The sequence below is a fragment of the Panthera onca genome (assembly GCF_046562875.1).
Source record: "Panthera onca isolate mPanOnc1 chromosome E1 unlocalized genomic scaffold, mPanOnc1 haplotype 2 h2.Chr16_ul_8, whole genome shotgun sequence".
Taxonomy (NCBI): domain Eukaryota; kingdom Metazoa; phylum Chordata; class Mammalia; order Carnivora; family Felidae; genus Panthera; species Panthera onca.
In genome coordinates, this window is record NW_027675822.1 from 424,008 (window position 1) to 446,524 (window position 22,517).

Below are 22,517 nucleotides of genomic sequence, written 5' to 3' on the forward strand. Positions count from 1 at the left end.
TGGCAGCTTCTTCTCAGATTCAGAAAGGCATCAACGTTAAGGATGAAGATGACAACTCAGGGCTGTCCTTTTGGGGTGATTTAGGGTAACTTTTATTATTTTCCGTGTGTGGTAGTTCAGAAGCTTTGCGATAGTCATACCCAACTGTTACTTTTCTTCTCCCAGCTGCCTCTGATTCTTCCCACGTATATGCCAAGGCATCTTCTTTCTCTGGGAAGCATGGTAGTTGCTCCTCTGCCCCATATCATTTCTTTAATACCTACCTCTGTTAGGTATTTACTGCGCTCCGGCACTACGCTAAGACCTTTCGCTTGTGCTGCAAGTAAGACAGTGTGTCTTAAACTCTTAGAATAGAGCCTGGCACGTGGGAAATGCTCCGGACGTGGCCCCTCACACGCCACTTCATTTTCGTTTTTCCAGCAACTCTTGTGATACAGGTAGTATCATCCTCATTTCGGGGATGAGGAAGTTGAAACTCAGAGACATCGGGTGACTTGCCTAGGTTCACACTGTCAATAAGTGACAGAACCACTTAAGAAGCTTCGCGAGTAATACAATTCCGCATTCCCTGGCACTAGGTAGGACCTGAATGACAACCGGCCTTTTGGGCGTCGTCCCTTGGAGTCAGCTTCTCACTGGAATAGGACCTTTCGAGCAGGGAGCTCCTTTTCCCTATGCTTCGGGAGCTCCTGGCCATGCCACCTATGGGCATCCCCAGGCTTCCTGCTCACCGCCTGGTGCAAATATCACATCGTCACTGCTAGGCACCCACTCTGTGCCCAGCCTTATGCTAGGTGCTTTGCACATGCTCTTTCCTTTAATCTTCAAGTTGCCTTATGAGGTAAATGCTGCTAAAAAGACTCGGAGACGTTCGTTACTTAAGTCCCTTCACCAGGAAGTGACAGCCAGAATTCAGACCTAGGTCTGCCTGATTCCGGGGCCCTTGCTTCTTGGGCTGTTCCTCACTGCCAGAAACTCCTCTTCAAGGCTGTTCTCAGAACTTGAATTAAAACATGGGCTCACCATTTCAGATTCTTTAGGCTTCGCCCCTCCCCCCGCCCAACCCCTGAGAGAGGATCTACGTGATGCCGTTAGATGTCTTGTATTGAGGAGCTTCGCATGGGGAGTCATGTTCTCATGGCTCATGGACCTATGTAGATGAATAAAGGAAAGGGGTTATTCTATCCCCAAGTACTTCAAACATACTGGAATAGGGTCTAGATCACTCTACTTATTTCTTCAACTGCTTTCCTCCAAGGAGCCAGTTTTCCCTCCATGCCTTGGGATTCCAGCATAGAGAGTTTGGAGTCTGTCCTATTTGAAATGTATTTTCACTGCCTGCTTTGGACATTTTTTCAGCCAAAGCTGTTAGGATTTCAGGACATTCAGGACAGTGGTGACAAGCTTCAGTCCTCAAGTCTTCTCTGTCTCCTCAGTTAATAGAAAGGAAACGTAGCCCATCTGTCTGGACCTCTGTAGAAGAATTTGGAGAAAAAAAAAATAACACGTAAGAAATGTTCCCTTATTTTGTGAGCTACCTTTAGTCTGTCCCGTTGCTCTGCAACGGAAAGCTTTTGCAAAAATACTTGAGTTTTCCTCTTCAAATAAGATAGAGTTTTTTAAAAAACAAAAAAATATCTAGAACAGTATTTCTTCAACTTTGATTATGAGACAGTCTTTGAGGATAACTGTTGTTATGTTTTACTCCCATAAAGATAAGCCCACGAATATCCAAAAGCCAATAGACTGAGTCAGCACACGTTTTATCTGTAAAATGAGGGAATTGAACGGAAATGGAGATGATGTCTAGTGCAGCGTCCACCGTTCGTGCGTATCGCAGTCTGTGGAAAGACAATTGCTGTCGGTCCAGCAGATGTAACCTGTCGGGTCAGTTCTCATTCTCCCCTTGGCTCAGGCACAATAGCTCCATGAAGAGAAGGCGGCACTAAAGACAGGAGGAGATAGGATAACTTGGAGTGGCCTGTATTTTGTTTTCACTACAGATAAACACAGGGCATTCATCTCAGCAGGAGGGCTGCCTGGGTAAGAGGAAGCACCGAGCCGATGGGTATAAGGCCATGGGTGAGCTACCAGGAAAGAGGGGGGGACAGTGGGGGTAGAGCACTGAGATAGTTGGGGGAAGGATAACAAACTACTAAATTGTTTTGGCTGCATAATTCTTCATAGTCTTTCTTAATAGGGAGCCAGGGGGGCGGGGCGGGGGGGGGGGAGAAGTGGGCAGGGGAAGACACACACGTGGAAGAGGTTACTTGCACAGAGCCCGCCAGTAAGCTTGTAGGTATTAATGCCATTTTTATTTTTTCAAAGCCAAAGGACATTCGGAGCCTCAAGGTTGAGGAACTGTGTTTAACCAGACATGTGACACTCACGTTCTTTCTCTTCATAACATCGTCTGACTGGATATTAACTAGTGTTACACAAACCCGACATGTTAATGGGCCTGAAAAAACGTAGAAGAAGGGGCTGGAATAGGAAGAATAGGGGAGTTTCCAAGGCAAGAACAAAAATGCATGGCTCCCAGCCGCACCGCTAACTCCCTCTGACCTCCGTGGTGGAAGAGTTTGAATCTTCGCTCCCCTTTTCTCCACCTACTAACGTGTTTGATCTTCTGGCAACTGGTTCTCTATTTATCACAACATGGTTCTTTTTTTTTTTTTCTTCAAATTGAGATATAGTCCGCATAATAGAATATGCAACATTATAAAGTATATAGTCCAATGGTATACTTTGATAGACAATAATCACTGCTAATTCCAGAACATTGTCATTGCCCCCCTCGAAAGAAATACCATACCCATCAGCCTTTACTCCCCATTCCCCCCTCCTCCCAGGCCCCTGGCAACAACTAATTTACCTTCTGCCCCTATGGATTTGCCTATTCTGGACATTTCATAGAAATGTGTGTCTAGTTTCTTTCACATGGCTTGTTGGCTTCAAGATTTATCCGGTTGTAGCATGTTTCAGTACTTCATTCCTTTTTTTAATGTTTATTTATTTTTGAAAGAGAGCGCACACACAAGCGGGGAAGCGGCAGAGAGAGAGGGGGACAGAGGATCCAAAACCACAGAGCCTGATGTAGAGCTCGAACTCATGAACTGTGAGATGACGACCGGAGCCAAAGTCAGATGCTTAATCGACTGAGCCACCCAGGTGCTCCAGTCACATTTTGTTCATCCATTCGTGAGTTATTGGACATTTGGATTATTTTGACTTTTTGGCTATTGTGAATAATGCTGCTATGAGTATTCATGTACAAGTTTTTGTGTGGTCATATGTTTTTAATTCTCTTGGGTACATACCTAAGAGTGGAATTGCTGGGTCATGTAGTAACTCTATATTTAACCCTTTTGAGGAACTGCCGAACTGTTTTCCACAGTGACTACACCATTTTACATTCCCACCAATGTATGAAGATTCTGGTTTCCCCAAATCTTGCTACCACTTATCATTGTCTCTCTGTTCGATCATAGCCATCTTAGTGAGTGTAGAGTACTATCTCATTGTAGCTTTGATTTATATTTCCCTAATGACCTAAGACATTGAGCATCTTTTCATGTGCTTATTGGCCATTCATGTATTTTCTTTGGCGAAATGTCTCTTCAAATCCTTTACCCATTTAAACATTTGATTATTTGTCTTTTCACTGAGTTTTAAGAGTTCTTTATATATTCTGGATGTTCTGGATACTAGACTTGTATCAGACATATGATAGTTTTGGGTTGTTTTTTTATTTTTAAATAAAGTCCAGTTTATCTATTTTTCCTTTGGTTTGTTGTGCTTTTTGTGTCATGTCTAAGAAACCGTCGCCTAAATCCAAGGTCATAAAGATTTCTCTCCTGAGAGTTTTATAGCTTGAGCTCTTCCTTCTAGGTCTTTGACTCATTTTGAGTTAATATTTATATATGGTGTGAAGTGTAGGAATCCAACTACATTATTTGGTATGGGGATATACGGTTGTCCCAGCATCATTTGAAAAGACTAGTCTTCCCACGTTGAATGGTGTTGGCACCCTTGTTGAAAATCAGTGGGCCATAAATGTGAGGATTTGTTCCTGGACTGTCAGTTCTGTTCCATCAACTTACATGTCTGTTCTTTTGCCAGTACCACACCGTGATTACTGTAGTTTTGAAGTAGGTTTTGAAACCAGGGCGTGTGAGTCTTCCCATTTTGTTGTTCTGTGTCAAAATCGTTTTGGAGCACCCGGGTAGCTCAGTTGGTTAAGTGGCCGGCTCTTGATTTCAGCTCAGGTCATGACCTCATGGTTTGTGAGATGGAACCCCGTGTTGCAATCTGCACTGACAGCATGGAGCCTGCTTGGGATGCTCCCTCTCCTTCTCCCTCTGCCCCTCCCCTGCTCACACTTTTCCCCACTCACACTCGCTCATGTTTGCTCTTCTGCACGGGTGTGTATGCTCGCTGTCTCTCAAAATGAATAGATAAACTTTTTTTTTTTTTTAAAAAGATCATTTTGGCTATTCTCGGTCCCTTGAATTGACATACAGATTTTAGAATTAGCTTGCCAATTTTTGGAAAGAAGTCAGTTGGGGTTTGGATAGGGATTATACTGAAACCACAGTTCAATTTGGGGTATAGTGCCATTTTAACAATATTTTCTTCTGATCCGTGAACATGGCATATCTTTACACTTATTTCAATCTTCTTTAATTTCTTTCAACAACGTTTTGTGGTTTTTAGTGTGATTCTTGCACTTCTTTGGTTAAATGTTTTCCTAAGTATTTTGTTCTTTTGAGTACTGTTATACATGGAATTGTTTTTCTAATTTTATTTTTGGAATAGTCATTGCTGATGTATAGAAATAAAGCTAATTTTTACATATTGATCTTGTGTCCTGTAACCTTGCTGAACTCATTTATTAGTGCTAAGGTTTTTTTTCTACATTCCCAGGAATATGTCTTGTGGTCTTCTAGTTACCCAGGAAGATGTTGGAGCATTTCAAAGTCCCTATGGACATCTCATTTCTCAGCTTTTTCCTTTTAGGCTTTTTGTTTAGGCTATTTTTTGTCTTGTTATCAATTGCCTCACATAGCTGCCAGATTAAAACATTTATCTATAATTGTTTTCAAAAAATGCCCCTTGGGAAGAGGCTATTTTAGCACTGTGCAGTTCTCAGTGAGGTCAAGGGCAAGGCTTTCAAGTGAAGTTTTTTAGGGACCCCACTAGACAGGTAAAACAATGACAGTTTGTTCCTTGGGAACGAGGCTTTAAGGAACTTGAGCTCCCTTCTGTTCCCCTGGGATGTGGGCAATTTTTAAGGCTACCATCACGATGGAGAGCAGAGGTTGAGGACAAGTTAAAACAACAGAGCTCACTGTTCTCATAGAAATTAGTAATTTTTTCTTTAATAAATGCTCTCCGGGTTGCTGCAAGCCCATTGGTTAAAATTTCCAAAGTTCCGAGAAAGTTGATTTTGACCATTTTTGCTAGTTTTTTGTTGTTGTTGTTGCTTTTACGGAAGGATGAATTTTCAGACGTCCTTCCTTTCTCATTTTCACTGATTCACCTGTAACAGGGCTTTAAAATGTCTAAAGTCTCAGGGCACCTGGGTGGCTCAGTTAACTGCCTGACTCTTGATTTCGGCTCAGGTCATGATCTTGCGGTCATGGGATCAAGCCCCATGTCAGGCTCTGCACTGGGCATGGAGCCTGCTTGGGATTCTCTCTCTCTCTCTTCCTCTGCCTCTCCTTCACTCACACTCTTGTACTCTCTCTCTCAAAAAATAGAATACAAAAATAAAAAATGAAATCTCTAAAGTCTCAATGATCACAGGCTAATTAAATACTTAATCATGAGAGATGATTAGAGGAAAGGAATAAAAATAGAAAATGTAATTCTTAGAGAAGCTCTCCCAGATGGAGAGATGAAGTTCAGCAAAGTGTTTCTATATTTAATGCTCTCAAAGTTAAGTTTAAGGTAACGGCTATTTTAAACCCCCTTTTTTTTTCATACAAGTTAAATACAGGCTTTGGAGTCAGAACTGAGTTCAGATTCCAGCTCTGCTTCTTGACTGGCTTGACAAACTGGGACAAATTATACAACCTCTCTGTACTTCAGTTTCCTCACTTGTAAAATGGGGTAATGATGTATCTATCACATAAGGTTATTGTGAGGTTTAAATGTGAAATGCTGATCACAGATGCCCTATGGCTCAATAGTATTGGTTGTGATGATTATCCTTATAATTTTGCAAAAGTACAGTGATGATTCTTGAGCAGAGTCAACCTAAAGGCAGATTTTCTTTTCTTTCTTCCTGTTTCCTTCACTTTATTTTTGCTGTAAAGAACTGAGAAGAAAATCTACTCGGCATTTTGGAATAAAAACTTGTGTCAAGCAGTGACAAAAAGTTATTTATTCAACAAGCCTTCACTAAGTAACTAGTAAATAACAAGCACTCTGTCAGGCACAGGGACAAAAATGACAATAGAGTATGGTCCCTGCCCTCAAGGAGCTGGCAGTCCAGGAGATGGATAAGGAAACGGGATCATATGCCACCTAACAAAGGCTGTCATAGGAGAATACACATGGTGGGGGTATAGCTTTCACCATTTCCTCTTAGATTAATCCCTTTGTCTTTGGCCCCCAAACTGAGGAATTGGTCCTATTTTTGTCTTTAACCGGGTGTTTTAAACTGTGGAATTTTTTACATTTCTAGAGATAAAGGAAAAGCACCTAGAATTACAGAGGACACTAGAAACAGTATTTCCTACAGAGCCTGGGCTTCCTACCAGCATAGTCACTTCTAGGATTTTCAGCCCAAAAAGTTCTTTGGCATATCTTTGCTTTGCTGTCCACGTAAAAAAAAAATTTTTTTTTTTCCTCTTTCTGTTCTCCACTTTATCGTCCAGAGAGCTGGGTAGTTCCCAAAGGAAGAGTGCTTTACAGAATCTAAGGGTGATTTATAGGCAAAGGCAGAAAATGATTAGTTTTCACCTTCCAGTTCCATACCCCCAAAATGAACATAAACTTTCATGGTAGTCATTACTGGAAATGCAGATAATTTTAATTCCATTGCATTTTTCAGAATTATCAGTCGTAACCCTCTGTCAACTGTTGAAGATTCCTATCTTTTTAAGTTGCCAGCATTAAAATATTTGTAAGTATTGCAACAATCTCATGGCTCATGAGATGATTTCTGATCTTTTTTGTTGTCATCAAAAGATTAAGTATTTTGCGTTTTGGTTAAAAAGTCGTAATTTAAATTTTAACTGGGTTATTGAAATAAGCATTATTAGCAAAGAAAAAACGTATATGGGCAAGATAGCCTGCAGAGGAAGGAGTAGTATTGAAGAACACATAACAGACATGGGACTTGTAGATGTAGGTAGAAATACCATTTATCTCAAAGTGGAAAGTGGAGTAAGGTGTATATTAAAAGAAAAAAAGACTAATCAAGAGAGGTGGATGCAATTGAGAATGAAAATGAGGATAAGAGTAAAAAGGATTGTACTGTTGAGCACCAAGGTGATTAATTTGATGATGCACATAAAATGTCTTCATTGGGAGCTTTCTGAAATTATTGTCCATAGCAAGAAAACTCTTGAGCTGACTTGACAAAGAAGCCAGAATTGAAGTAATCACATGTTGCTAAGTATCTTTTTAGGTACAGAATTTTTATCCTTGGGTTCAAATCACGCATGTTTGGGCTTTCTCCTTCAGAGACATGGGATCAACACAGGTGTCACTTACAACAGTTGAGAGCATCCTCATGATGACCGTTGAATTGGAAACACTGTAAGTTGATTTTTCTTATGTGTATTTTCACTTAGTTGTTTACTTAGATTTGTTTTATTGTTTTCTTAAGTCAGATTTATTGAGGTATAAAATTTACTCTTTTTAAGCATACAGTTTGATGAGTTTTGACAAACGTGTAGTTATGTAACCACCACCACATTTGAGACGTAGAACGTTTCTGTCACCCCAAAAGGCCCCTATGTGCCTTTGCAGCCAATCCCCTTTTCTCACCACCAGCCCTGGCAACCACCAACCTAATTTTTGTCCCTATAGTTTTGCCTTTTCTACAGTGTCTTATAAATGAAATCATACAAGGGGCACCTGGGTGGCTCAGGCAGTTAAGCGTCCGACTTCAGCTCAGGTCATGATCTCGCGGTCTGTGAGTTCAAGCCCTGCATCGGACTCTGTCCTGACAGCTCAGAGCCTGGAGCCTGCTTCGGATTCTGTGTCTCCCTGTCTCTCTACCCCTTCCCCATTTGCACTCCATCTCTCTCTCTCTCTCAAAAATAAATGAACATTAAAAAAAATAAATAAATGAAATCATACAGTATGCAGTCTTCTGTGATTGGTTCCTTTCAGCATAATCCTTTTGAGATTCATCCATGTTTGTTTTTTTTTTTAACTTTTTTAACGTTTATTTATTTTTGAGAAACAGAGAGCATAAGCAGGAGAGGGGCAGAGAGAGAGAGAGAGACACAGAACCCGAAGCAGGCTCCAGGCTCTGTCAGCACAGAGCCCAATACAGGGCATGAACCTGCGGAACATGAGATCATGGCCTGAGCCAAAGTCGGTCACTTATCTGACTGAGCCACCCAGGCACCCCAGAGACTCATCCATGTTTTTGCACATGTCAGTAGTTCATTTCCTTTTTATTGCCGAGTAGTATTGCAGTTGTGAGGATATACCAGTTTGTTTATGCATTCATCAGTTAATGGGCATTTGAGTTGTTTCTAGCTTTTTGGCCTTTATGAATAAAGTTGCTTAAAACACTTACATGCAGGTCTTCGTGTGAGCATATGTTTTCATTGGGGGAGGGGGGCAGGTGGTAAAATACCTAATGGCAGGATTGCTACATCATATGCTGAGTGTATATTTAACTTTTTAAGAAACTGCTTACCTGTTTTCTAAAGTGGATGTACCATTTTGCATTCCAGCCAGCAGTATATGAGATCTTCTATCTATCCTTTCTTCTAATGTCTTTATCTATTTTTCATAAGGTGAATGTTGGCCTTAAAATTGAGTTGGGAAGTATTCCCCTCTCTTCAATTCTCTAGTACAGTTTGTGCAGAATTGGCATTATTTTTTCCTTAAATGTTTGCTAGAATTCACCAGTGAAGCCATGTGGGCTTGAAGCTTTCTTTGTGAGAAAGTGTTAAACTACAGATTTTATTTTTGTAATAGTGCTACTTAAATTACATACTTTATTTTTTTGAGTAGTTCATGTCTTTCAGGGAATCTATTTCATCTTGAAGTTATTGACATAAAGTATTTTATAATAATCCCTTATTATCCTTTTAGTATCTGTAGAATTGTAGTGATGTCATTCCTCTCATTTTTGATATTGATAATTTGTGTCTTCTCTTGTCTTTTCTTGATAAATCTGGCCAGAAGTTTATCAGTTTTACTTATCTTCTCTAAAAAGTGCCTTTTCATTACACTGACTTCTCTATTTTTGTTTTCCTTTTCAAAAATTTCTGCTTTGATCTTTATCATTCCATTTTCTCTCCTTACTCAGTGATGAATTTCCTTTTCTTTTTCTAGTTTCTTAAAAGTGGACACTGGGGAAGATGAATACTATATGAGCAACATCCCACATGTTGACATGTTGTGTTTTCAGTTTCAGTTGGTACAAAATAGTTTCTAATATCCATTTTGACTTATTTGACCAATAGGGTTACTTAGGAGTGTGTTGGTTAGTTTCTAAATATTTGGAGATTTTACAGATCTGTTAATTTGTTATTTAATTCCATTGTGGTCACAGAACAATATGTTGGATGACTGAAATCCTTTTAAATTTATTGAGGCTTGTTTTATAGCCAATGAATTCTGGTAATAGATGAGAATATGGCCTATTTTGATAAATATTATGTGTCCACTTGAAAGAAAATATGTAGTCTGCTGATTTGGTGTGGAGTATTCTATAAATGTCAACTAGGTCAAGTAGGTTGGTAGTATTTTTCAAGTCTGATGTATCATTACTCATTTTCTATATATTTTTTCTGTCAATTATTGAGAGAGGGATATTGAAATCTCCAACTATAATTGAGTGCTTATGTGTCTCTCTTTCCTATTCTCCTTAATATATTTGGAAGTTCTATTATCAGATACATAAATTCTTAAGTTATGTCTTTTCTAATAGTTGACATTTCTATCACAATGGAATAACCTCATTTATCCCTGGTAATATCTTTGCTTTGAAATTGACTTTGTCCTATGGTAAATATAGCCACTCAAGGTTTCGTTTGATTAGTGTTAGCAAAGCATAATTTCTTCCATATTTTTAACCTACTTATATCTTTGTATTGAAGATGAATCTTATAGACAGCATATAGTTGGCTTTTGCTTTTTTATCCAGTATGACAACTCTATCTTTTAATTAGGTGATTATACCATTTATATTTAATGTAATTATTTATATGCTTACATTTAAAGCTACTGTCTACTCTTTTCTATGTATCCCATCTGTTCTTTGTTTCTTTTCTTTTTCTTTTTCTTCTTCTTCCTGCTCTTGGGTTGATTTAGTACGTTTTATTATTTTTTGGTGGGGGGATAAATAGTTACAACTCAGGTTTTGTTATTTTAGTAGCTGTTTAATGGTTTGTAGTGTTCATGTTTAACTTATCACAGTCTATCTTCAAATGATATTATATGATTTCATGAATAGTATAAGAACCTTACAATAAATAGTGTACTTCCATTGTTCCCCTCCTGACCTTTGTGCTATTGTTTTCATACATTTTACTTTTAGCACACCATATTATTTTTTTTGTTTAAATAGTCAGTTATCTTTTTTTATTTTTGTATTTTTGAGAGAGACAGAGTGCAAGTGGGGGAGGGGCAGAGAGAGAGGGAGACACAGAATCTGAAGCAGGCTCCAGGCTCTGAGCTGTAGACACAGAGCCTGATGTGGGGCCTGAAATCACAGACTATGAGATCATGACCTGAGCTGAAGTCAGATGCTTAACTGACTGAGCCACCTGGGTGCCCCTCAATTATCTCTTTTATTGAAGTATATATAGATCATGTAATATTAAATTAGTTTCAGGTGTACAACACAGTGATCTTTTATATACATTATGAAATGCTCACAACACAGTGATCAATTATATACATTATGAAATGCTCACCACAATAAGTATATTACAGTATTATTGACTATATTCCCTATGCTGTACTTTTCATCTGGTGACTTATTTATTTTATAACTGCAAGTTGGTACCTCTTAACCCTTTTCACTCATTTTGTCCATATCCCCAGTTTGTTCTCCGTATTTACAAGTGTTTTCTCTTTTTTGTTGTTGTTTATTCATTCATTTGGTTTTTTGTTTATTTTTTGTTTATTTTTTACCTTGTTTTATTTTTTATTTTTTAAAATTTGCATCCAAATTAGTTAGCATATAGTGCAACAATGATTTCAGGAGTAGAGTCCTTAGTGCCCCTTACCCATTTAGCCCATCCCCCCTCCCACAACCCCTCCAGTAACCCTCAGTTTGTTTTCCATATTTATGAGTCTCTTCTGTTTTGTCCCCCTCCCTGTTCTTATATTATTTTTGTTTCCCTTCCCTATGTTCATCTGTTTTGTCTCTTAAAGTCCTCATATGAGTGAAGTGATAGGATTTTTGTCTTTCACTGACTAATTTCACTTAGCGTAATACCCTCCAGTTCCATCCATGTAGTTGCAAACGGCAAGATTTCATTCTTTTTGATTGCCAAGTAATACTCCATTGTATATATATACACCGCATCTTTCATCCATTCATCCATCAATGGACATTTGGGCTCTTTCCATACTTTGGCTATTGTTGATAGTGCTGCTATAAACATTGGGTGCACATGCCCCTTCAAATCAGCATTTTTGTACCCTTTGGTTAAATGCCTAGTAGTACAATTGCTGGGTTGTAGGGTAGTTCTATTCTTAACTTTTTAAAAACCTCCATACTGTTTTCCAGAGTGGCTACAGCAGTTTGCATTCCCACCAGCAGTGCAGAAGGGTTCCCCTTTCTCCACATCTGTTGTTTCCTGAGTTATTAATTTTAGCCATTCTGACACATGTGAGGTGGTATCTCATTGTGATTTTGATTTGTATTTCCTTGATGATGAGTGATATTGAGCATCTTTTCATGTGTCTGTTAGCCTTCCGGATGTCTTCTTTGAAAAACTGTCTATTCATGTCTTCTGCCCTTTTCTTAACTGGATTATGTATTTGATTTTTTGGGTGTTGAGTCCTTTATATATTTTGGATACTAGCCCTTTATCAGATTATGTCATTTGCAAATATGTTCTCCCATTTCATCAGTTGCCTTTTAATTTTGTTGATTGTTTCCTTTGCTGTACAGCTTTTTATCTTTTTTTCATGGATGTTTGTTTTTGAGAGAGAGAGCACAAGAGTGGGGTAGGGGCAGAGAGTGAGGGAGACAGAGGATCTGAGCAGGCTCCGCACTGTCAACAGAGAGTCGATGCGGAACTCGAACTCACAAACCGTGAGATTATGACCTGAGCTGAAGTCAGAAGCTTAACCGACTGAGACACCCAGGTGCCCCAGAAGGTTTTTATCTTGATGAGGTCCCAATAATTCATTTAAAAAAATGTTTGTTTGTTTGTTTGTTTACGTTTATTTTTGAGAGAGAGAGACAGAGTGCAAGCAGGGGAGGGGCAGAGAGAGAGAGGGAGACACAGCATCTGAAACAGGCTCCAGGCTCCAAGCTGTCAGCACAGAGCCTGACACGGGGCTCAGACTCACGAACTGTAAGATCATGATCTGAGCCAAGTCAGATACTTAACCAACTGAGCCACCCAGGTGCCCCTATTAATTAATTAATTAATTAATTAAGAACATGGACACACACATATATGTATACATGGGGGGGAGCAGAGAGAGAGGGAGAGAGAGAATCTCAAGTGGAGAGAGAATCCTGATGCGGGGTTCAATCCACGACCCTGAGATCACGACCTGAGCCAACACCAAGAGTCAGGCATTCAACCCGCTAAGCCACCCAGGCACTCCTCAGTAGTTCATTTGTACTTTTGTTTCCCTTGCCTCTGGAGACGTGTCTCTAGTAAGAAGTTGCTTTAGCTGAGATCAAAGAGGTTTCTGCCTGTGTTCTCCTCTAGGATTTTGATGGTTTCCTGTCTCACATTTAGGTCTTTCATCCATTTTGAATTTATTTTTGTGTATGGTGTAAAAAAGTGGTTTAGTTTCATTCTTCTGCATGTTACGGTCCAGTTTTCCCAACACCATTTATTGCGAAGACTATCTTTTTTCCATTGGATATTCTGCTTTATCGAAGATTAGTTGACCATATATTTGTGGCTCCATTTCTCGGTTCTCTATTCTATTCTATTGATCTATGTGTCTGTTTTTGTGCAGTACCACACTGTCTTGATGATTCCAGCTTTGTAATACAGTTTGAAGTCCAGAATCATGATGCCTCCAGCTTTGTTTGTTTGTTTTTTCCCAACATTATAATTCGGGGTCTTTTCTTGTTCCATACAACTTTTAGAATTGTTTGTTCTCGCTCTGTGAAAAATACTGGTGTTTGATAGGGATTGAATTGAATGTGTAGTTTGCTTTGAGTAGTATAGACATTTTAACAATATTTGTTCTTCCAATCCTTGAGCATGGGATGTTTTTCCATTTCTTTCGTCTTCTTCAATTTATTTTCATAAGCGTTCTATTGTTTTCAGCATACAGATCTTTTACCTCTTTGATTAGGTTTATTCCTAGGTATCTTATGGTTTTTGGTGTTTGTTTTTTTTTTTTAATTTTAGAGACAGAGTGTATAAGTTGGGGAAAGGGGCAGAGGAGAGAGAGAGAGAGAGAGAGAGAGAGAGAGAGAGAGAGAATATCTTAAGAGAATCTTAATCTAATCCATGCTGAGCGTGGAGCCTGACACAGGGCTCGATCTCACGACCCTGAGATCCTGAGCCGAAATCAAGAGTAGGATGCTTCATTGACTTAGCCCATCCAGGCACCCCTTGTTTGTTTGTTTTTTTCTGAGATTCTACATATAAGTGAAATCATATAGTGAAATGATATACATACATATAGTGAAGTGAAATCATAACCTATATAGTTACCAGTTCTAATGTTCTTCATTCCTTTGTGTGGATCCACATTTCCGTCTGCTATCCTTTTCCTTCTGCTTAAAAATATTTTCTTTAGGGGCACCTGGGTGGCTCAGTCAGTTAAGCATCCAACTCTTGATTTTGGCCCAGGTCATAATCTCACAGTTTGTGAGCTCAAGTCCCGCGTTGGGCTTTGCTTGGGATTCTCTGTCTCCTCAGTGCTCTTTCCCCCTTGTACACGCATACTGCACGTGCCCTCTCTCTCTGTCTCTCAAATAAACATTTAAAAAAATACTTCCTTTGGCATTTCTACAGTGTAAGCCTGCTAATGATGAATTCTTCCAGCTCTTGTATGTCTCAGATAGTCTATCTTGCTTTTATTTTTGAAAGATTTGGGTATAGAATTCTAGCTTGATGGCTATTTGGTCCCCCTCTCCTTTTCACTGCCTGAAAGATGTTGCCCCACCGAGTTCTGGCTTACATTATTTCCAACAAGAAATATGTTGTCATTGTTATATCTTTGTTGCTCTGTGTGTCATGTGTGGTTTTGTTCCTTTGGCTGCTTTTAAGATTTGCTCTTTATCACTGGCTTTGACCAGTTTGATTATCATGTGCCGTGGTGTAGTTTTATCCGTGTTTAATGGATTAAACTAAACATGTAGTTTAATCCATGTTGTGCTCAGATTTCATTGACCTTGCTGGATTTGTGAGGTTATAGGGTTTACTTATTTGGAAATGTGGGGGCTATTAGTTTTTCAAATTTTTTTTATATCTCCTCTCCTTCGTGGACTCTAAGTATACATATATTAGGCCACTTGAAGTTGTTGCACAATTCATTGAGTTAAGGAGAGGCATGGGGTTTTTTCCATATATGAAATACTGTTATAATAACTTTTTTAAATGTCCTTGTCTGCTAATTGTAGCATTTGTGTAGATTATGGATTAGTTTTTGATTGATTGCTTTTTAAAAAAAAAATTAACATTTATTTATTTTTAAGACACAGAGAGTGATCAGGGAAGGGGTAGAGAGAGAGGAAGTTAAATCTGAAGCAGGTTCCAGGCTCCGAGCTCTCAGCACAGAGCCTGATGTGGGGCTCAAACCCATGAACCACGAGATTATGACCTGAGCCAAAGTTGATTGCTTTTTATCCTCAGTATGGGCCATATTTCAGATTTATTCAAACTCTTAGAAGTCTACCCTCTTTCTGTGTGCTCTCAACCCGAAGTGAGACTTTTGGCTTGGAAGGAGTTACCTGTGTATTAAACTACTGATCAGTGTCACCCAGTTCTAATCTCTATCTCATTCTAAGGGTACCATACCCCATGTCATCCTTACCTTTCCGTTGGGCACCTCTGTCCTTCTATCTGTGTATTTATAATATTCAAGAGCAGCAGTTGGCCAACTGGTCCCTACCCAACCATCCAGGCCATGTGCCTCAAGAATTCCTTTTTGCAAAGCCCTGTGATGACTTTGGCCCGCCTCTTCTACCTACTCAAGTAACTCCTTTACCACTAATTTAATTGTCTGTGTTTCCATTTATAGGATTTTACCTAGCCGTATGGCCTGCTGTCTCTGCCAATTTAAAAATACTATTGAGGTTGTCTGTAAGACAGTCAAGCTACGTTGTGACAGTGCATGTCTGACAAATGGCACACGTTGTGGTAAGTCCTAATTGCCTGATGATAAATTTGTAAATTTTTATTTTATTTGTGGTTTAACTTTTATTTTTAATCAACAATGATAATTTTTTTTAATGTTTATTCATTTTTGAGAGAGAGAGCATTCACGTGCGTGAGCTGGGAGGGGGCAGAGAGTGAGTGAGGGGGACAGAGAATCTGAAGCAAGCTCTACACTGACAGCAGCAAGCCCCATGCGGGGCTGAACTGTGATATCATGACCTGAGCCAAAGGGATGCTTAACTGACTGGGCCACCCAGGCACCCTAACAATGGTAAATTTTTAAACTAATGATGTCATTGCATTATTTTTACTCATTCAGAGTTCAGATCCCTAAATTTCTAAGAACTATTCCTTTGTTAAAAGTCAGATTCTCAGTTACATTATTAAGTCAACTACCCCCAAATGAAAACCTGTTCACATAGTGCATCACAGCTTATAAGCTGATTTTATGTGCGTTAGGTCTCAGGTGCCCTTTGTCTTATAGGACAGGTGGAGATACCTTTTTGTTTATTTTGTTGTTTTTATAAGTGTGTAAGAGTACAAGTGATGCTGATTTCTGAAAAAGTTTTATTTGGAGCCTCTGTGTTTCTGTGCCCTAACCAGAAGCTGCTACCCAACCGTTCTAACGGATGAGAGGGCTCTTCTATCCTTGGGCTGTCCAACTCTTGTTCTGAATCTTAAGCTTTTCTATCCAAAACACGGGTGCTTTTAGGTATTTTTCTGTTCTTAGGTTTTATTGGCACTAACTTGGTGACTTCCAAAATGTGCTTTTGCACCTGGATAGCTTGAATATGGGTCCCTGTCAATGGTCTAGGGCACAGCATAAATTACACTTTGCTACTTCTATAAGTGGTGTTGCTTATTTTCCAAAACAATGTTTTACCAATTATCTTACTCCCGTCTCCCTTAGAGGTGGGCAGAATAGGCATTTTTTTTTTTTATCTCCTTTGACAGGCGAGGAAAAATGAGATCAGAGGTGCCTTAGCCTAGCACTCGAGTCTCCTCTCCCGTTTTGGGTGCTCCGCCAGCCCACTGCTCCTCCTCTCTCGTGACCTTTATCACCTCCTCCTCCGACTCTCACCAGCACCACTAAAAATACTTTTAATTCTTCTGGAAAAACCCAGCTGCACAGTGCTGTTCAGTGGACACAAGCTGTACGCTTGACCTTCATGTAGTTGGAAGCTCTGGATGGTTCTCTCAGTAAAGCTAGAAATCTGGAAATGAAAGGAAATGAAAGCAAAGTAGGCATTTGACCAAAGTTTCTTTATCCCTTCTGCATTTTAAAACCTCAAGTATCATTCCGTTGATTTTTTTTGAACGCCCCACAGTGGCATCTCTCTCATACCTGGAAAATCTCTTAACCTATACCCCACATCTCTGCCCAAATTTAAGCAAAGAACCAGGGTGGACTTAGCGGGTCTTGTGTTTAGTTTTTTCTGTCTAGAGCTTATGTTACGGGAGGTGCGATATATGGGAGCAGGGACCAAGCAAAAGAATTGGTGGGTGGGCGGAGAGGGCGTGTCCAGATGAGGACCTGCTGGTGACGGGTGTTGTCCCGGGCATATGTGATGGTAGCAAGAACTCAAGCCCACTGAAGACGTAGAAGGAGGAAGACTCGCGCTCCCTCTGCCCCCGAAGCAGGACAGGGTGGGGTATGTGAATGCCAGGAGTCGCACTAGAGCTGCACACAGTTTAGCCGAGTATCTTCCGGCCTTGGCTTTTCTTGAGGCCTGGGCAATCGGCCCTTAGGGACCAATGGAATAACTCTAAATATACTTATTCACACTGTGGAATGTTCTGAGGAAATAGCTACTTTTTCAAAACACATCTTTTTGTCCTTTTGTTGTTGCCAATCGTGGGTCCAAGTTTGAGTTCGTCTCCTCTCTAAATGGCGCTCGAGTATTTGCTGATTCTTAATTTGCTTGACTGGGACGTATGACTGTGCATTGACAAAGAGCTGTGCTGTCAGTCTTTCATTATCAAAACTCATCTCTTCTTCTTCTTCGACAGATCAGGAAGTATACCTAAGGAAGGCAGAAGGATCATTCATGAAGGTATTGACAGCTCGAAAGAAGAGCGCCAGCACGGAGCTGACTATTGAGCCAGAGAAGGCGTCCTCAGACATAGATCGTGTCAGTTTGTCAGCCTTTATGAACGAGCAGCTAGACTTCAATGACGAAAGTGATGTCATTAGTGCACTGAATTACATATTGCCTTATTTCTCGGAGGGCACTCTAGAAGACGTAGAATCGACGCTGTTACCGTTCATTAAACTTCTGTTTTCAAATGTGCAAGAGGGAGACAAGCCCGTGGGTCACTCGATGAACGACACAGGGGACCCTTCTCTTAAACCTGGATCCAACAATTCAACTTACAAGAATAAACTGAGAAAACTCTACTTTCTGGAAAATTTGGTAGATGCAGAAATTCAGGAAAAAATTGATGACGTGAAAAAGAAAGAAAAAATGGCCATGCTTATACATTCCAGCCTTTTAGGTCCCAAGTTTAAACGTCAAATCTTTCCAAAGAAATTGGAAACTGCCCAACCGCAGGAGAAGAGCCTAGACGAGGTTGAGAGTGTGGGGAAAAAGTTCCTGAGAGTGAAAAAGGTTATCAAGGGCCCAAAGGGCATACCGAAAAGGCACTTAAAAGAACTGAGACGTCAGAACATCCAGAGGAAACAGAGCGCCCAGCCATCTGTGGAGAACATGGCCAAGGAAAGAAGGCTCAGGAGACCATCCCCAGGGGAGCTTCCCGTGGCGCACAGGCCCAGCAAATTAGTGGGAAGCTCCTTCAATACAGAGCCTTCGTTCATAGATGAGCACAAGGCAGCGGTCTCTTCTCTCATGAAGCAATACTTTTTGGACAGACCTTCTGCCACCCCCGCTCCCAAGGAAAGAAGGCTCAGGAGACCATCCCCAGGGGAGCTTCCCGTGGCGCACAGGCCCAGCAAATTAGTGGGAAGCTCCTTCAATACAGAGCCTTCGTTCATAGATGAGCACAAGGCAGCGGTCTCTTCTCTCATGAAGCAATACTTTTTGGACAGGCCTTCTGCCACCCCCGCTCCCAAGGAAAGAAGGCTCAGGAGACCATCCCCAGGGGAGCTTCCCGTGGCGCACAGGCCCAGCAAATTAGTGGGAAGCTCCTTCAATACAGAGCCTTCGTTCGTAGATGAGCACAAGGCAGCGGTCTCTTCTTTCCTGAGGCAATACTCTTTGGGCAGGCCTTCTGCCACCCCCGCTCCAAAATCCCCACCTGACGTGAAAAAAGAATCAAAAGACTTAACGTACACCATTTTTGTTTTAGAAGATGCAAATGCTAGAGTTAGAAATATGAAGGCTTTCAGACCAGCCTCACTCCCCAGAAAGACACACCGCTTTCATAAAAGTCGCTCCCGTGTGGTCCACAGAACACCCAAGGCCAAACTGAATCGAAAGTCCAGAAAGGAAAGTTCACTCAGTAATAGACAGCTGCTTGCAAAGAGGCCTCCATCCTCTGCAGTCAGGAGCCTCATAAATTCCCCTTCACGAGAGGATTTTTCATCTCCGGGAGAACTGAGTCCTCAGAAAAATCCTTTTCCAGAATTATTTGCTCCTTCAGGAACTTACAGAGAAAACACTACTGTAGAGAACACTACTGCTCAAAATGTTTCTGAAGAAAATATTTCTACAGGAAACACTACTATGCCAGAACAAACCCTCCCTGAATTCACAGACCGTAAGAATCTTTCCACTGCTAATTCTACTGTTACTGCAGACAACTCTATGCCGACCGTTAAACAAACCAATGATACACAACGGGAATACCACAATGCGGGCACTGGCTTGCCCCCAAAAGCCACAGGCTTCACTGTGTCAAAGCTCTCGTCCTCAGGTGATCTGTTTGAAATTCAGTTAAACCAGCAGCTACAGTCCCTCATCCCCAGCAATGATGTGAGAAGGCTCATTTCTCATGTTATCCGGACTTTGAAAATGGACTGCTCTGAGACCCAGGTGCAGCTGGCCTGTGCCAAGCTCATCTCCAGAACAGGCCTCCTGATGAAGCTTCTCAGCGAGCAGCAAGAAGTAAAGGTGTCCAAGGCAGAGTGGGATACGGACCAATGGAAAAATGAGAATTATATCAATGAGAGCACAGAAGTCCAGAGTGAACAGAGAGAGCAGGAGTCAAGGGAGGTGAGGATAAATCCCCAAATGTGGGGTCTCGACATTTAGGTGGTTTAGGACATGGACCCAAGCACAAGGACCGGGGGCTCCTAGTCCGGGTCTTGTCTTGGCCACATAATTTTGGCTAAGGCAGTGATCTGCCACTTTGCTCATTTAGGAAACAGTGCCGCTGTTCCCAGAGGAGACAAAAAGAGGACCTAACATACAAGATACATCAAGTCTTGAAGAAAATGCTAATGATTAAGATTACATATCACATTAGATTTGGTATATTCCTTAAGAACCTATAAGCGATTCATCGGAAAGAATGGGGTTTTAGAGTCGTTAAAGAATAGTTAACTTTCATCCTATCTCTGTTTTCTAAAAAAATTGTTCTTTCCCTTTTTTTTAGCTCACAAAAGAAGTTCCAGGCTATGGCTATAACAACAAACTCATCTTGGCAATATCTGTGACTGTAGTAGTGATGATTTTGATCATAGTGTTCTGTCTCATTGAGGTAAGGACAACAATTAATTCAGATTCCCAGACTATATTCCTTCTTTACAGTAGATTCAGAACCCACAAACTGAAAATCAAAGCCACTTTCCCACCTATCACGACGTGATATCCCTCTTCAGTCTGGAGGACTGAGATACGCTTTGTCCTTTTATTGCAAAGTATATTCCAGGGATTTTAAAAGGAACCCCACTGCCGGGAGACATCTGTGGATTGTAACCAAGATAACAAGCCATTAGCTTGTTCTGAGACATTAGGTCTAAGAAGGCCACAGTTGACATGATAGTAAAATTTCTTCAACTCAAAAAAATGATGTCGATTCGATGCACTCACCAGTCATCCTCCTACTACCACTGATTTCTTTCCTCGTTGGCTAAAATGATGAGAGAGAAATAGTCTTCACCTTCATGGAGCTATCAGTCATCTTGGAAGAAAGGGCATGGCTTAGAGATAAAAGTGTCATCTTGTTGATTAATTAGATGTGCCTACAGCTCTCTCCTCCACTTCGCAAGGCATTGTGTAAACAGGTTCAGTTAAAACCCTGCAGCTAAAATCCTGCATCAGGCTACTCAGAGCGTGTCATAATTACAGTTGCCTATTCCTGGAGCTTGCCTGTTTACCTTTTATTCAATTATGTATGAATTGAATATATATTCAATATATTTATTCAAATATACATATGCTTATTATATATCTATATCTATATCTATCTATCTATATATATCTATATCTATATCTATATCTATATCTATATCTATATCTATATCTATATTGCCATCTGTCATGGCAACCCTCCATTTCAGCCAAAGCAGCCCCTCACCATCCCCTAGTCAGACCATGCCCATTCCTACTTTTGTTGGTGACTTTGCCCACTTGAAATTCCTTTATTTCACTCTGCTGGTGGAAGTCCCGTGAGCCTTCAAAAGCCAACTCGAGTTCATCTTTCTTCACAAAGCCTTCCCCGAATACTGTAATACTCCTGGACCTAGTCCTTCTGTGAGATGGTCACCATTTCTTCGGGTCTGCAGTGACGCATTCCCCTCCCCTGATAACAAAAATATGCTAAACAGTTTGTTAAAAGGCAGCTCCTCAAGAGAGAAATATCAGGGTCATGGATCAGAGCAGAGATATGTAAGGCTTCCTGGTCTATCAGACTTGAGTAAAACCTGACTGGATGTATTAACTGCTAAGGAGAAACATGTCTGTCTTCTGGAGGGTTGGTCAGTAGTAAAAGCATAGAAATGGTGAGGAAGAGACCAACATGGGCAGTGCCCACCTAGCCTTGCCTAAGAGTAGAGATGGCACCTCAGGCAGCAGATGAGAGTCAGGCCCACCAGCCGGGCTGTGCCCGCGGGGCAGATGGATGGATCTAGCTACCTCCGTCCTTTCCATGAAACACTGGATTCAGCTAATTACTTTTCTTCCACTTCTCTTCTCACCAAATAGCCTTCTGATTATACTTCAGTGTGCCACAGAGGCCTGTCTCCACAGGAGACAGGAGTCCCAATCATGTGGACACAGATGCCCTATCTGTGGAATGGGTGGAATGGATGTTTTCCTTATTGTCAAGTCATGACCTGACATTCTGATTTTGATCAATCCTGTGACATTGGTGAGGTGATATTGCCTCCATGCAGAAAGAAGTGCGTTCTCTCTTGATGAGATCAGAGTCTGATTTCTCAGCCTAAGAGCCTAGGAACTAGCGTGGGGTCAACTTACCATGACCTCTGGGAAGAGAAATCATTGGCCATTGTCCAGTCAGTACTCTGCATCTTGAGGTGGCCTGCAGCCTTTTGCTTTTGGGAAGTTCTATAAACTCCTATTGCTGTTTTAAAATTCCTATGTGGTTTAACCTTGTGTTTATATTTTTTTATGTGGTTTCATTATTTCCTCTCCCTACTTAGATGATACACTTTTTGAGGTCAGAGACCATGCAGTTTTTTTCCTGTAGTGGACAATAATGATGTTCAAAGGAAGAGATGAGGCATTGTGTCAATTTCACAATGAGGAATAATGCAACGTAATATTTATGTGAAGTAGCCTACAGAGTCCAGCAATAGACAGATCCGTGGGTGACGAGGACTTTTAAAATGTTACCTTTTAGAGGCGCCTGGGTGGCTCAGTT

General features: G+C 40.7%; 1 protein-coding gene across 7 annotated transcripts in view; it reads left to right on the top strand.

Annotated features, from left to right (window-relative positions):
- Positions 1-22,517, top strand: part of LOC144615232 (uncharacterized) — a 49,154-nt gene that overhangs the window by 22,375 nt on the left and 4,262 nt on the right. For 6 of the 7 annotated variants that reach the window (XM_078442115.1, XM_081794872.1, XM_081794873.1 and 3 more), the window contains 5 exons: positions 7,061-7,132; positions 7,696-7,770; positions 15,598-15,716; positions 17,745-19,906; positions 20,289-20,393. In XM_078442115.1, coding sequence (XP_078298241.1) covers positions 7,061-7,132; positions 7,696-7,770; positions 15,598-15,716; positions 17,745-19,906; positions 20,289-20,393 — 2,533 coding nt within the window. The remainder of the gene's footprint in view (positions 1-7,060; positions 7,133-7,695; positions 7,771-15,597; positions 15,717-17,744; positions 19,907-20,288; positions 20,394-22,517) is intronic. The other variant, XM_081794875.1, reaches the window with a different exon arrangement.